The 17052-nt window shown below is 42.6% G+C and overlaps 1 protein-coding gene across 8 annotated transcripts in view; it reads right to left on the bottom strand.

Annotated features, from left to right (window-relative positions):
* The window catches only part of Vrk1 (VRK serine/threonine kinase 1), a 68643-nt gene that overhangs the window by 21551 nt on the left and 30040 nt on the right, over positions 1-17052 (bottom strand). For all 8 annotated transcript variants that reach the window (XM_051196564.1, XM_051196569.1, XM_051196565.1 and 5 more), the window contains exons 3-10: positions 14977-15032; positions 8475-8544; positions 7555-7642; positions 3715-3823; positions 3507-3599; positions 1352-1484; positions 625-745; positions 232-290 (exon numbers count right to left, since the gene is read on the bottom strand). In XM_051196564.1, coding sequence (XP_051052521.1) covers positions 232-290; positions 625-745; positions 1352-1484; positions 3507-3599; positions 3715-3823; positions 7555-7642; positions 8475-8544; positions 14977-15032 — 729 coding nt within the window. The remainder of the gene's footprint in view (positions 1-231; positions 291-624; positions 746-1351; positions 1485-3506; positions 3600-3714; positions 3824-7554; positions 7643-8474; positions 8545-14976; positions 15033-17052) is intronic.

Genomic DNA, 17052 nt, shown 5'->3' with positions numbered 1-17052 from the left:
GCAGTTTCTGGCACACGATACAACCTCCACAAACACTGGCTAAGTGAACAAAGCATGGTTCTCCTACTGAAAGCAAAGGGGAGCTGTACGAGGGTCTAAAGGTCACAGCGCAAAGCTGCTTTTGGGAAGAAGATATCCCCAACAATGGTAACATTGCCCAGGCTCACAGGCTGAGGGCTTTTTCCTCCTAGGAAACAAAGCTCTATGAAGGTCTATAGAAGCCTTCCCTACCTGGCTTGTTTTTCCCTGGAAAGCATTTCTCCATCAAAGCTGCAACATTGTCCCTGTATCTGTAGAAGAAGGAAGGAATCCTTAGTTACAAGTACAGTTCTAACTGCAGCACAGCAGGCGGTGCTTCTAAGGAAAACAGCAAAGTTCAAAGAGCCCTGCTGTCTAACCCACACCTTCTAACTTAAATATCACTGAGCCAGGCATGGTGACTGTGACATGCCTATCACAGCAACACTCGAGAGGCTGAGGCAGGAAGGCTCAGCAAAGCACTGCCTATAAAAGCTAAAATAAATAACCTAGAAAACAAATCCTCATAGATCCTGTCAAAAAATTGTGACTAAAATACTTTTGCCCATCACCACCCAACCCAAAATAATGTAAGTTGTCCCTTACCTAATTTTAGAATCTCTAACGTAGTTAGGATCTTTCAAGTTATCCTCCCAAGGAAGACAACCACTGAGCCACTGGATCATGCAATAACCAAGTATTTCCAAATCGCCACGTCGCGATGGGGCTACAAACACAACAGAAGATTAAGCAAAGCACAGCAGCCTTCCAGAGGCAGAGCAGCCCACTCAAGTCTACCTCGAGGCAGAGACATCTCTCAGATTGTAATGAAAGCATTGAACATTGGGCTGTATAAAAGAAATCCTTATCTCCAACTAATAACTTACTTAAAACCCAAACTGAGAAACCTAAGGGTTTCAAACTGCTACTACTGCTCTAGGAAATAAAAGTCTGAAAACACCTCGTTTTCCCTGTTACCTTTGGGAGACTTGAAGATACTAAAATGTAGATACTCTCAACACTGTCAGCCCACCACAGCAAAGGGCACAGAGAACAAGACATAAGCTACTCATCATGAAGGAGTGGTCCATGAGAACCAGGATGTAGAAAACCAAGCTGCACAGAGGCAAGCTGTGGGGCCCCAACGGTCTAGACATCCCTCCCTGAAGGGCAGGCAAGCCTGAGGGTCTTACTGCTTCCTCCAATATTCTTTTCAGTCTACTTATAAGTGTAGAAATTCAGACGGAAACATCAGCACAGGCCACCATGTACACACCAGGCCACTGTAGACACAATAAGCTACTGCAGACATAACAGCCCTCTGCGGACATACCCACGCCATTGTGCGCATCAATGCTGGTGAACTCCAGAGTACCATCATGGCACCTTCTGGGATCTTCTTTGTACTCTTTATGAACTCCATCTGGGCAGTAGCGATAAGCAAGTCCATAGTCTACCAAGTATACCTATAAATTTGCAAGCACCAAATTAAAGACAACAATCAACCCACACGTTATTACTCAAAAGTACAGAAATAAAATACAATCACTACAAGGGCAAACAGCAGCTCTCCAAACAAGTCAAAGCTATTTGAACACGAGCAGGTACTGGACCCCCCACACACACACACACCTCATCTGGAATGCTGGGAATTGCTCATAAAACTTCATAAATGCTGAACAAGAGCTTTGCCACTAAACTAAACTGTATCTTGATTAATTCTCACTTTTAAGAAATCCTATTTTGTTTGCAGTACTGAATCTAACTTAGGATCTTCCTCAACCACTAAACTACCCAACCCTCTCATCCAAGAATTTTTACTTTTAATAAGTATTAAATGGCCATAAAGCTACAGTCCTTACAATACTATTTCACTTGGCACCTTTTCTTAGAAAAGTAGGTGTTCAACTTCTAACTAATCCTCTCTCCATGGGCAAGGCTTATAGGTATCAAGTTTTTCTTACAAGAGTCTAGATCAAAGCTATCACACAAAGTAAACTTCCAAGACTCTTTCCACAAAGAAAAGCAAGATGAACACTGTTAGCACACAATACAACAGTTGCCTGGTTGCCTTCTACTCTGGATTCTTTACTTACAGGCCTATGTACTTCATAAAAATGCTTCAAGGACTATAATATTCAAAACTGTGAGATGAAGCCTTTACCTACCTCTTAAAAACTATATATTAGAGCTGAGTCTTCCAGATTCAAGCTAATTTGGAATACACATAGAGGAATCCCAGGGGCATAGTCTGTTGCTCTGACTAGCATACAACATTAGCACGTGTGGCTTCCAACAGCCACAGGTTATTCCTGATTCTGTGGTAAATGCATGCGCCCACATGCATGGGACACAAAGGTGAACTCAGTACTGGGAGAGCAAGCCCATAGACACTTCTGAAAGGTAGGAGAGCAGCACATGGCTGCCTTGTGAACAAAAGCTGTTTATGCTAATCAAGTGCAAACTAACAGGAGTTGAATTTCAGTAGTACTATGCCAGTCCTTCCTACTCCAGCTAGAGGGACCTTCACTGTTCAATTCTCAGCTGTGATCAAGGAAGCAGCTCAAACGAGATGGCTGGGGAGAAGTGAGGTGAGCCTTGTGATGCCACACAGCACACCCAGCACAGCGGCTCTTTCTCTTGGTGCCTCCACAGATCCCTTATGCTCTCTCCATAGCTTAGGGAGGGGAAGCAAACACACTGTGGTAGAAAGGGAGGCAGTCAAAAGAAAAAGGGAAGTCTAAGCGGTAGGTGGTTGCAGACAGGTAGGTTTATGAAAAAGAGCCAAGTGCACAGAATGTGGGTGGACCACTGCACCAAACCAAGCACTCAGACCTTCCTTCTCATACAAGACCAAGAAGGGCCACGTTAGCAGTGTCAACTACACCTTCTTTGCACAAATCGTGGTATGAGCATACCATATTGTCACTGACAACTGAGCTGACCCCAACACAGGTATGAATGCAGCCTTCTCCTCTTAAACATAAAATTACAAAGGGGATGAAGCAGATTGGCAATGCACACCTGCCCTGCAAGCATGAAGAATGGACGAATTCAACCTGCTCTGGCAGTCCGTACACCAAATGGCTTGAACAATCCACATTAAAGACCAAACTATCCAAGTAACAGACACTTACAGCTGATGGATTTCCTGAACAAAGGAAATTAAAAATAGGTGACAGAGCGGACAGACAAACCTAATTCATTGGTGCACTATATAATTTTAAGCTTCCACCCCCAGATAGCTATTTGAAATTCATTTTGTATCAGGCACTTCTGAATATTATTTAGGGCAATTCAGCCAACTTGATAAAGTGCCAGAAAACTGCAACAAAAATGCAGAATGGCAACTATATAAACGTGTCTGAAAAAGCAGTATTGTTAGCCTATCTACTTCAAAACAAGCAGAGCTGTGGGGGTTCAGTCCAGAGGTCCCTTCTCACTCACACAGAATGTTTTATAACGGTAAAAATTCAAGTTGTAAGGACCTGGTCAGGGTTCTTGTAGCTCAGAAGAAGGTTGGAGGCCTTGATGTCCCCATGCACATACTCATGCTCGTGGATATATTCCAGGATATCCAGCTATGAAGAATACACACAGTAAATTAATGCAGTACCTAACATAGCCAGCAGAGGACTGAGCTGCAACAGAAACCAGCCCTTACTGTATTCACAACAAGGAGCATAGCTCACGTACAATTCTTAAGCTTAGCTGCAAAACAGTTTTCCTAGAAAACCTTTTGGCATTTGCTTCATATATTTTCTGAAGGTCACTCCCAAAGCGGTCCATTATCATAAACCTGTAACTGAAGACAAACAAGAAAAGTCAGTGAGGGAAATAACTGGGAACAAGTACTTACAATGAATATTCTCCCTTCAGATTATGTCAAGTTAATGCTTAATAAGGCAATATTATAAAAGAGGATGAAAGGGGTGTGAACACACACCATGAAGAATTTCTCCCAACTAGATAGAAATCTCAAGAGTGCAGAATGCTGTTCTGCACTGTCTCCAGAACCTCTTCCTGGTCTCAGCTATTTTGACAGGAGACATTGTTCAACTTTAAGACAATGCCTACACAGACTCGAGCAGACTCATCTACAGTAAAACGCACCCATTTGGCTTTGAGTAAGGGTACTTGGAGTAACTGTGCTGTTTCTAGACAGGAGCATCCACCTGTGACTATGTCTCCATTTTTTAAGGCACATTTCAACAATAAATGTTCTGTTAAATCTAGGTTATCAAGAGACGGCTTAAAGACTACATTCAGTAAAACTGTCCAAACTGTATAAAATGATTAGATTATGTATTAAACACTCAGTGGTCAAGATATGGAAAAGAAACATCTGGCAGAAATGACGAATTTTGGGTTTACCATCCACCTGCCATGTCACTTTTGACCGTGTGATATTACTTCCTTAGGCCATAACTTCTGGAGAGGTGAAGTGAGGAGGCAGGACCCGTCCTCCCAAGGGAGTCGAACTCTAAGGCTGCACACTGAGAAACACTAGAGATCTGAGATGGCACTGCCCAATCCTTTAAACGTCACTCTCACCTCCAACAGCTGTCCAAAATCTAATGTGTCTATTTAAACTGTGAAAACAGACAAACAAGACCAAACTCCTCCCACGGGACGAGCTCAGTCACAGAAGTCAGCCGGGGCACCTCACCCCATGATGCACCTCACCCAGGACACTCACTAGGCAGGGGCTCTAACAACCTATTTTATGCAAGAAAACTGTTAGTAACCTCCCCTCAAATGAGATGGATCTATGGTTTGAACCACTATCCCCCACACACTAAAATAATAAATACTGTACAACACAAAAGTCACACTTGCATAATATAGGTTTTATGACATCAGAGTGAGTAACAAGGGAAGGAACAGGCAGCTAATACTAAAAGACAGTATAATAATATAAAATATAGAGTCCTACCCATTTCTGAATCACAAGAGAACTAGAGATTCTGTCTATAGATCTAGATAGTAATGTTTTAGGAGGTAAAGTTTATGTCAAAGTCATACTATCAAGTAGGGGCAAAATATATCCGTTTGTGCTAAGATTCCTGCCACTCTGACTGCTAACATAATAGAGAACAGTCATGTGACTTCCCAATATTCCAGGCATGGTAGCTTTTGCAAAGCTGAGGGAAAAGAGCAGGCTATACATGCTTGTCTTTACCAAAGAGTTAACCTGTGTGATCATTACAAAACTGGATTAACCAAGTGTAACCTCTGCGACAGTCTTGTGTCTCAGGGTCACTACTGCTGTGATGAAACCCCATGACCAAAGCACCTTAGGGAGGAAAGGGTTCACTTGACCTCACTTCCATATCACTGTTCATCATCAAAGGAAGCCTGGACAGGAACTCACACAGGGCAGGAACCTGGAGCTGATGCAGAGGCCATGGAGGATGCTGCTTACTGGATTACTCCCCATGGCTTGCTCAGCCTGCTTTCTTAGAAAACCCAGGACCACCAGCCCAGGCAGGGGTGGAACCACCCATAATGAGCTGGGCCCTCTCCCATCCCTACAGCAGGATTTTATGGAGGCATTTCTCAATCATGATTCCCTCCTTTGAGACAACTCTAGCTTGTGTCAAGTTGATGTAAAACTATCCAGCAGTCTGGAAGAGGGTAAACACTGTAATTTAACGAGTCCACTAGTAAAGCAGACTAATCAGGTCGTGTTTTTACGCACAAATCACCCTGCCACTAACTCTGAACAACCCCTAAAATCTCACCATTTCTAAATTATAAACAGATGACACACAGAGACTGTTAGCACATTCTCCTGCGGGGAGGGGGAGGGCTGCTCTAATATTGAATACTGAGAGTAAGCTACTGCTGAACACGTCAGGTATGGCCTCTGGTGTTCCCTTTTAGAGACTTGGTTAAATGAGAAAATATCTATCAGAACAAACAATTCCCAATGGCAATGGAAGTATTTTTACAATCCTCATACTGTCCTAATCCTTCTCCATCACCCCCAAACAAGTTAGAGGAAATAAGAATGTCTGGCAGGGGAGGCAGCTGGAACAAGAACCCTATCTTCTATTTCTTTACCTCTGAAAGACTTGTGTGATTATTTCCAGTGCTTCAACCTAACTGTCAACACTTCATCCATGACCAGCCTGAGTCTGGTGCTCCATGAGGAAGGTCTACCAACCTCAGTCTCAAGAGGGAATACTCATCACTAACAATAAATTGAGACACAGGCTGGAGATTTGATCAGCTGTGGTCCACGCTGACTCCTCGGAAGCTCCTGCCAGGTATACAGCCATTACCCATTACCTCTCTGGCTCTGGTCAGCTCTAAGCACTGTTCCTAGTAAAAGCAAACATAATAAAATGGCACTAGATATCCAGGAAGCCACAGACAACCTGAGAGAGGCATGGTTCCCTAGTAAATAAAACTGCCAGGCTTACACCACAGCTACCCCATTGTCAAGTCTTTGCTAACATGGCACCAATTTGGCTTGGCCATTCCCTCCCCTTCTGTGTAACAGTGTCTCTCACCAAGAAACTTGTGTGAGCTGTGTGACCACCAGTGGCAAGGTTAAACGTAAGAATTACAAAACTATGACCAAGAAAATGTACAAGGAAGCCTCACAGAACTCCAAGACAGGTCCCTTGGTAGGAAGGGGAAGCTCACAAGACACTGACACTGAGTCTGCATGTGAGGTCCAGAAGTGGAGCAGCCTTGCCACTAACACAAAGGAACGCTAACAGAGAGCAAGGCACAATGAGAGTAATGGCGCAAGACAAGCAAGAATGGACCCGTAATCCCAGCATTCAGGGGGATGGAGACAGAGGACAGAAAGGCCATTGCCAGTCCAGGCTCTGCAGTGAGTTGAGGCACAGTCTAGAAAGCAAGATCCTAGCTCAAAAATGTCAAGGCATGGAATCAGGCCTTTGGTGACTGCTTAAGAGAGTGGCATGCCAGCTGTTCTTCACTAACTACAAACACCATTCTAACCAGCAGGCTCCAGTTCCTAACTAGGCCTGGCCTTCACAGTCTCCTACAAGCTGTGCAAAGAGCAGACTGCACAAAGGCATCAGGGGTTTTCTCCAACTCCTAAGACATCTAAGAGGAAACGGTTGCACAAGTCAGCATGTCAGCATCCCATGGTGCACAAATGTTGTTCTAAGTGTTTGTCACCTCTAGCCAGCTAGTCTAAAGCCCTCATAAAGAACAAGACTCTAGTCTCCATGGATGATTAGGCAGTCAATATGAGATGTCAAATGGGATCCTGAGGGCTCTTTTGCATAAAGAATGGGAGAGGCGGGGTGCACTCTTTTGGCTTTGTTCCTGTCAGTGGGTTCTAGTCACATGACACTGCTCCATAGACGTCTACAAGTTAGACCGGCACCCCCACACCACACTACAGTGTACAAGGAGGGGCAGAGATAAAATCTTGCTCTCCCCTCTGCTGCCCCACAGTCCAGATACACACCTGCAGTTACTGTTGGTGCTCGGCAAATAACTCCCGACTAAACCAACTCAATAGGAAATGCTCAAAATGTAGATTTTTACCTTTTTCCATTTTTATCATGTAGACCAGATCCCCAATACTTAGGAACACCAAGGTACTTCAATTTATGTGTATGAATCCATTTCTGAACTAGAAATCAAAAAAAGAGGCCTGTGATTTCAACTGTTGTATGTAAATTGTCATTTCAAAACAAGTTCCTAAGAGTAGAGCATACTTCTATGTGCAACAAGACCACCTCTACTCATAACAGGATGAAAAAGAGCATAGCGTAACACAGCGTATAATAAGAATTTTGCCAGCCTACAAAAACAGTGCCCTGCAGTTACCTTGTCTTGAAACCGTCCACCTGTGAAACCATTTCTGAAGCGCAAAGCAACAGCACTGCCTCTTTAGTCACCGCCTAATTGTGGGGTTTGCTTGCTTCACAGGAACATTGACTTTCACCCCAATCTCTAGAAACAAGGGGTTGTCTCCTTCAATATTTACAACTCTTCCTCACTTTGCAAATCAAGATGTAAGAGACGCGGAGGTGCCACTCCTGCTCCTGACTGTAAGAGGTCAGCCAGGGCCTCAGAGGAACACAAACGAGAGAGCAGCCTGGAGGCTCGGCTAGCTGCACTGGGGCCCAGCAACCCCAGAGCCCAGCCCAGCTCATGAGCTTCAGGGTTTAGCAAAACGCTCAGAAGTTACAGACTGTGTACTCACACTTGTCAGTTAGGGCAATCCATATATTTCCTAGACCACATACCATTGATTATTTCACATGCTACAAACCATACAGCAAATGCATCAATCCATAGAATGACTTCATATAAATATCACTTGAATGGGACTTGTGTATAATAAAGCAAATGAAAACACTTTAACCTCAGATTAGGCAAAATCAAGCCAGGTAAACTGCTTATTTTAAAATGTTTAAACTTTTAACAAAACAATTTTAAACATGTTCATTGTTCCTTACTTTGCTCTGGTTTAGCAGCCCGCTGGTAGAACTTTAATTCAGTGAAAAGAGGTCCATTGTCACTGGGTTCCTTAGAATACAAGAGTCGATTAAAATTATTGAATTATTTTCCCTGTGCCTTCAAAAACAGAGAATATCTACTTTTTCCTTCAACACAATGTAACTTTGATATTCAAATTTATAAACTATTAAAAGTTAAATTTAAACTCCTCAGAAATATTTTACATGTTCTCACAATAATCTTTCTCTTAAGCTCAACTTTCATAAGTAATAAATTATACACAATCAGAAATACATAGTTCAGTCTTTGCAGAAGTTTAAGGCAAATGTTTAAACTAATTTTCATCTTTATTAAGCAAAGGACAGCGACCATGCTAAATGTATCACCACCAAGGGGCTATAAGACATTTCTGCGATTTAATAAAATTCCAACACCTTACTTAACCAATTAAAGGTAGAATCCCATTCCCTTCCCTCATCCTAGCACAGTTCTACCTTTAGATATCAGAACTGGCGGGAATGTATCTGGATCTCCAGAACAAGACAGCACTGTGCCTCTTTCTTTCTGATACTGATTCTCACATTTCTCAAACCAAAGAAACCTACAACTTCTTTAAAATCAAAAAGAAACTGGAACTAAATAACTGTTTTCCCCAACTTTACTAGACAGTATCTATTTCCTATTTCAAGGGATATTAACCATCTGAACTAGCTGTAAAGAGATAAGCATTTACAAAACACAAGAGATAACAGCTCATAATGAATTTCATGTTGTTTAATAAATATGGATAAGAAATAGCATAATTTTGGTGACTTTTTAAATAGTGAGTTTTGTCTGGCTAATTGATATAAAGTAGTACTTACTTAATGTTTGATATATTGTACTGATTTTAAAGGAATGACAACTTCAAATATGAAAGCAAACATTTCAAAGCTGGAGTTAAGATTCAGAGCTCATTACAACCGGCAAAGACCTGAGCTTCGACAACAGTGTGCTCTTCCCCACCTAAGAGACATCTGCTCCAAACAGTGAAAATCACTACAGCCACTCTTTCTCCATTGAGGGAACCCTCAATTACTGCAGAAGTTAACTTGGGTCCTTGAGGTATCAATGAAAACCTTTACTACATGGACAGTTCTGTCAGCTCACAAGTCTCCAGGTAACGTGTTTACAGGACTCTGCTCATCTGCAATCAAGCCGTGCCTAGCACAGAGAGCATGTAAGCCATAAATGGGCAACACTCGGATCAGAAAGAACCTAGAGCCTGCCATAGCTGCCTCAGAAGCACAAGTCACCAAGCCCTGACACAGGATGAGGGCCACATATTCAAGTGTGAATGTCAAGACCCTGATTGTGGCCATTTCCTAGCAGCAAGAGGAGTCAAAAACATGAGCAAATGTTTTAAGCCAATGACTGTACAAGTCACGAAGTGAGCATAAAAAGTGAAGAAAGTGAAATTAAAGAAAAGGAATTTTGGTTAACTTTCAGGATGACTCATTAATAAAACTCAGGCGTAAAGGACGCTTTCCCAAGACCTCTCCTGGCTTATTACCAACAGTGTAAGATCTTTGATTTATTCAGTTTCAACTTACATCATATCAACTTTAATTTTCAAGTTTCCTTCAAGCAATAATTTATGAAACTTATAATGTGAATCAAGCGTATAAATCAGGACACTGTAACACAGGCTTTCTGAGCACTTTCATACATTAGCTATCCAATAGACTTCCATTATGACAAAGTAAAGGAAGCACTTCTTGGCACTGTGCTCCAGCTGAAGCAAGCTATCTGTGGAGAAAATACCTTATCTCAGAACTAAAATTGTATTAACATATTTCAAATCTAAAATACTTTGCCAACTCTATAATAGCCAAGATTTAGAAAAGAAATTGGGACTGACATTTTAACTAGAATATCACTAAACGTTTCCTTAAGACTTCTAAGTGTCAAAATGACGATGACAACAGGAAAAAAAAATTTAAAATGTGATATATTTCAATGGCACCATCCAAAAGCAACTGGCTGCCATTTAAAAATGAAGCTGTACAAAGTTTCTCCTTCTTACCAAAAAAATTAAGATATCTGAATTGAAAATTCAGAACACTCATCACAACATCAGGCAAAGTCCTTCCCAGGTGGCTGTGAGATAGAGACCCCAGTTCTCCGCAAAAGGACCACCATGTACCAGCTCTTAGGTGGCACAAACTGGAAGGCTATCTTCAGGCCCCCAACCCTGCTCCTGTAAAGGTGAGAATGACTCAAAGAACTAGTTCCTAACTAAGTCTTAGGTTTGTTGGGGGAGGCAGGAATCAGGAAAAAATTCTACTTGTATTATCCAACTTACTTACTACTTCTTCCTAATCATCTAATTTCCTACAGCACTCATGTGCACATGTGCGCGTGCGCACACACGCACAGAGCCTCTGAAAGCAAATATAAACTAACCATTCTGGTGACATAGAAGCACTGTCCTATAGCTGCTTGCATCAGTCATGGATGAAAAAGGCCCTAAACAGAAACAGAGCAACCCTGGGAAGGAAAGGGTGTATAGGAGATGCTGAGACTACTAACTTTCATGTGTATCTTATTTCCACGCCAATGCCAATGCAAGAGATGTGTGTAGCTGTAGAGCTCATTCACAAAGCAGGCATGTCAGAAGTAACCAAGTTTTCAAAGTGGAGACTCAGAGCAGAAACATTGGAAAGGATCCAAGTGAAGGAGCGGGTCTGCAGACGTGGTCCCAGACAAGGTTACAGTGTGCAATGTGGCAGATTCTACTCTGGGTCTCTATCTGGACACAAAGGAGCACCTGACAGGCTTATGACAGACACCAATGACCAGGCCCTTTGCAGCCTCATGACATTGTACAAAGCCTGGAAAGCAGTGTTTGGCATGTGATTACATAACTTTACAGTGAAAACCAACTTACTATATTTCTTAAATAACGTGCCCATTTTTGCTCCAAAAATAAAGACATGCTCATTTTTATAATGAACAAGTACTTCTTCACAGAGCCATCCTATAGAGAACCTGGACGTACTAAGCTTCACATCTCGCTGTTCTGGTATCACGCCCAGTCAGTCATTTAATGCTCTCTGAAAACACAATCCTAAGCTAGTGTTGCAGCAGTGATAGAAACCTCCCCAGCAGCCAGCAGGCTTTGCAACCATCTCCAGCACCACACACACAAGCACCTGTCACAACCCTCATGTTTATGTTCGAACAGCAACTGTCCTGATTTTAATGCAGGAAAGGTGTACTAATCATTCTACATATTTGTATTTGCTGTCTGCTTCCACTTTGAAGACTACAAAGCTGTAAGAAAGGAAATAATGATCCAGCCTATTCCCAATTGAGAAAGGTGAATGGCCTCAAAATGATAAAAGTAAATGAATAGAAAAACAGGTAAAAGGGCACAGAAAATTATACCTTAAAAAACATTTTAAAAAATAAATAAAACAGGCATGTAAGATCCGCAAAAGTAAAGGATAATTAAAACAAGGTCATTATCAAGTAACTTAAAATCTACTTGGATTTTAGAGAAATAAACACATTTTTTTTAGCTGGCATAATGATAAGGATATTAGAAGTGAAATTGTAAAATAAATGACAATACAGTGATTGACACAGGAATTTAAAGAACCCACTGGCTTGAGTCATCAAGGAAGCAGCAGCCAGCTGTGGCTGGAGTCCCCCCTATGAGGGCCAAGCAGCTGTTCTTTCTTCCAGGACAAACCACAACGCTCGAAGAGCTATTAAAATATGAACTACAGGAAACTGAGCACTAGTCACCATCTCTTTTATAAAGAACGAAGGACACCAAAAGATGCAGAGTACTAGACTAAGTCTGAAAACAGAAACCCTTAAAACTTAGAAATTCAGTGTGTTTAAATAACTGGAAATTCCTATCCTACCCATTTCCCCTCAACTAGATGAGTCAAAACGGCAGAAAGGGGAGGTTCATTCCACTTACAATGAAGATCAAAATTCTAAGATCACATCACCTGCCAGAAGTTCAGCTTATACAGAACATAACAGTTACTTAGAGGAGTATGCAAATGAGCCAGCTGCAGACGGGTCTGAAAGCCTGGACCATCATAGGAGGCTTACTTTCTTCTCCAAGGAATCCTTTAAGACACTTAGAAACTAATCTTAGCCTACAGGTGTCATGTTTCTATGTGTACAGAAGATAGGTACAGATGACTTCCCACAACTCCACGCACATGACTAGTGCTACTGTAAGAACTCTAGTTCCTCTGACTGGCACCAAACCCAGTGGTTCAAAAAGAATGCCGTTCCACAATGAGAACGAAAACTCCAAACTGGAAGGGCAGGAGACATGGGGACGAATGGCAGGAGACACGGACAGGCATTAACTCAGCATGCCATTCGGGAAGGGCAGAGGCTGACTAAGGCTCCCCGCTATAAGTAAAGGCTGTGAAAACACTCATCTCACAAACCCCACACAGACTAAGGCCTGCTGCACTCTGGGAGATGAGACATGAAGTGTGCCGAGGTCCTTGCGGTAAGGAGCCAGAGGAGCCAGGGAACCAAACGGCCAGTCCTGCTGACACCAAAGCCAGTCAGACTTCAAGAGCCTGATACAAAACTACTTCTGGAAGAATTAAGACCACAATGCCTTATGAATAAAGACACAAAAGGCCTGAGAAAAGCAGTTCCAGAACTACATTAGAAGCCTACCTCACTCAGCCAGTGCAAAAGGGGTGTGTGCTACAGGTTTAGTTCAGTATCAGAAGCCATATTAACCGAATAAAGAAGAAAACTCTAATGAGCCAGCTAAAAAGATATATGAAAGCATTTAAACTAGAAGGAAATAGTCATAACACACGTATCTGAAAATAAGATTTATCCAGAATAGCTCATCCTACTCTACTATAAAAAGCAACACAACAACCCAGTTATTAAAAATAATTTTCTTAAGGAGAAAAGAAGCAAGAGACCGAAGAAGCACTTATCACACAAAACCACAGGAATGGGGGTGCAATGGTGCTTGTGCAGTAAATGCAAACAAAAACTGCAGCAGGACACCGCCACCTGCCTCCCATGAAGGCTGGGAAATACGCAAGCTCACACAGCCAGCACACTCACTGTAGGCAAGCACTGGGCCAGGCAGAGCTGTCAGCAACCACTGGCAATGTGAAACCAGCAAGCCACTTTGGAAATATGTCCACAACTGTTTCAAAATGTAAATGTGTATCTTCCCTATAGAGAAGGGATCCAGCTCCCAGAAGAAACCAAAGCCTATCCCGTTAAAACACCACTCCAACAATGTACATGGAAGGTCTGTCTGTCCATGGTGGCCCAAACTGTAAAGAGCCCAGATGCCTTCAGCATGTCAATAAAATGCAGTCAGTGACTGATATGCTAAACATACAGGTGACCCTTTAAAATACCATGCTGAACACACACCATTTGTCTGGTAGCGCCCACAGGTAATGCTCTAGACAGGAAATAACTGAGAAGGGGCAGGCTCAGACACAGGACAGAGCCCTCCAGGGGCTGCAGAGATACGAAGAGTGCTCTCCAAAGAGCAAGAATGGCGCACGGACAGAGGCCCGTCACATGCCTTCAGACACTGACTCATTAGCTACGAAATTTACTGAAAAATTGCACTTCTTCCAACTCCAGGACACCAGGCATGCACACATGCATAGAAAACACACATCAAATAAATAAATTAGAGAGAAAAGGAAAAAACAAACTCAATTCTGGTCTAAGATACTTGGCTCCTAGGGAGTCAAATATACTTCTGTTTGAATACAATAAAGTGAACTGACAAATTCTGAGGCACTTCTAACTCCTTTCCAGCTTCTACAACCTTTGCAAAGAGGACAGGGGACCGGCACGAACAACTCACTCTGCTGGCTCCTCTACTTAACAAGGGTCTACACATTGATCAAATAGGGGGTGGGCACAGCTCCAAGCACTGCTGAGCAAAACAATGCAGAAGTGCAGAGAAAACAAAAATGTCCACTAAACACGATCTCCAGTCTGAAACTGGACTAGTTACTCGGTGAGCTTCTGTCCCACGGGGTGCTGCTAATCCCTGTACATTAGGAACTAACTGCATCATGAGTACAGCACCGATAGCTCTATAATCACAGAGAGAGAATCACAACTTCTTAATATGAACAGGGAAGTGCAAAGTAAAAATCAGCTTAGCATGATGTTCCAGGGTATAAATATAAAACACAGCTGTCTGGTGTGAAGAGCTCAAACAGATATTCCTACCCCTGCAGACCTCTGTGGTTTCCCAGATAGCCTCAAGTTGTGCCACTCTAGTTCAGGGGAGCAGGAGACTGAATTCAAGTTACTTAAAACTATAAAGCTACTTATGTGACTCATTAAATATTTATGGAATGTGATTAACAATGCAATACCTTATGGTTTAACTAAATCTAATCATCAAAAAAGATGCTTTACAAAATAAATACCAACCTACATTTTTCTACAAAGAAAAAATGAGCAGTATTTTCTTACCACTTTCACAACACAGGGTGCGTCATTGCCAACCGGTTTGGAAGAATTTGTGTCCGCTGTTTAAAGAGTGAGACAGTCACATCAGAATAAGCAGTGTTACCGCAGATAGCATAAGACAGACACTCAGTCCTACAGCCCTGCAGCCCTCTGAAGGGGCATCATTACAGCACTGGACCTAGTCTAAGACTTGTTTCATGTGTGGAATATATCTAGCAATTTTTGTTTTCTTCTATTTGATCAACTGTTACAGGAACTCGCTGTACAAAGACTGTTTCTTTCATCCAGAGGCTGATGTACTGTGAATTCCTGGAGGATGGGGACTACTGAAATCCCAGGATGTAATAAGCTGTAAAGCCCCTTAGGACAGAACCACCAGAAGCTGTGGAGCTGACCCAGACACTGGTCAGTGCAGAGCAACACTTGAGGCACTGGCATGCAGAACAGGAAGTCTTCCCAAATTCATCAACAAGTACCTACATTATGCCATTTTCTAAGAAATGGGAATTTGAAGCTGGGGCAGTGGTGGCACACACATTTAATCCCAGCACTCAGGAGACAGAGGCAGATCTCTGTAAATTCTAGGCCAGCCTGGTCTACACCATGAGTGCTAGGAAAGCCAGAGGTACACAGAGAAACCCTGTCTCAGTGGACAGGAAAAGACAATAACAAAAACAAACTTCTAAGTACCATTTGAGCAGTAAAATACAGGCATCACGTAAAATATATAGTCTGTTTGATGTGATAGGAGAAATGATGGGAAAATTTAAACAGTGAGGGAGGTAAGCAATGTTGCAGCATGTTAAGAAGATCCTGGAGTATCACTGAAACCACGAAACAGTTTAAGCCATGGGAATTCACAGGAACAGCATTCCACATGGACTAACACAAGGCCCCAATACGGGAGTATTACACACATTTGCAAAGCCAGGGGACCAATGCACAGAGAGAAATCGTGATATGGAAAGAAGACCCATTAGAAAAGCAGCAGGGAATAAACAAGAAGACCTTAACAGACAACATCAAGGCTAGGACTGCTGCTATAAGAAAGGCAGGAGACCTCCAAGGTTTTGCTAAAAGGACTAAGTAGCATGATCCAACTTTGATGGGGCAGCTTGGGAGAACTGTGTACAGGCTGACGACAGAAGCAGCAGAGCAGTAAGGGGATCTTGCTAGTATAACTGGTGGGGCAGAGTGTGGCCAACAGCTGCATGGGCCCACCAAGATAGTGTTAGCAGGCCATGGTCATAGACTCAAAGAGTGCTAACAGGACTCTGATGGACTGGATGCAGAAGATGAGGGTTTGGACAGAAAACTGCACAAAAGCTGCAAATTAGAAATGTAGGAGATAGTGCTTTGGGGCATTTTGTTTGAAATGCTTGCTAAATTTATACCTAAGTTCAGATGTTATTATAGTTTGAATCTAAAATGTCCACCCCTAGTTCTGACGAACACTCTTCTGCATCCTGGTCTGCTGCACCATGGATAGCTTCTCTGCCACATGCTCACGCCAACACCGGGTTTCCCTCATGTGTATGTATGAGCTGCAACTCTAGACTCAATGTCTGTGAGCCAAAGTAAATCCTCCCCCTTAGGGTGTCTGGCCATAGCAACACATGGCCACTGATGCATATCCTAGCCACCACTGCATACACAAGTTTCAAACTTATAAGTGACTAGCTGGAAAATGCTACCGATCAGGTTGAGGATCTAGTTTGATGAAATAGCATATGCAAGTTCTGCACAGGTAACGTCTAGGTTCAGTCCCCAGAACAGTTTACATGAAAAGACTGGAAGAAATCTCCTCAGGAACGAACAGAGAGTGAGAAAAGAAATGCACCCCACCTCAGAACAGAAGACAGGCAGACCGAGAGAACAGGCAATGGAAACCAAAGAAGAGCTGCAGCCAAAGCACTTCAGACACAGGACAAGTTTCTTGAAACACTCAGCAAAGGAGGAGCTCTGAGCTTCCTAGGAAGAGCCCCAGAGAGCAGCACTTAGATATTGAATTAGTAATGAGGCAGTTCAGAAGCTTTAACAAAACAGGAAAATGAAGGTAGCATCCCAGTAATACTGCAC

Source organism: Phodopus roborovskii, unplaced genomic scaffold (assembly GCF_943737965.1).
Source record: "Phodopus roborovskii unplaced genomic scaffold, PHOROB, whole genome shotgun sequence".
In the NCBI taxonomy this organism is placed as follows: Eukaryota; Metazoa; Chordata; class Mammalia; order Rodentia; family Cricetidae; genus Phodopus; species Phodopus roborovskii.
The sequence above is the reverse complement of the archived record's forward strand: the minus strand, read 5'-3'. Positions and strand labels throughout refer to the sequence as shown.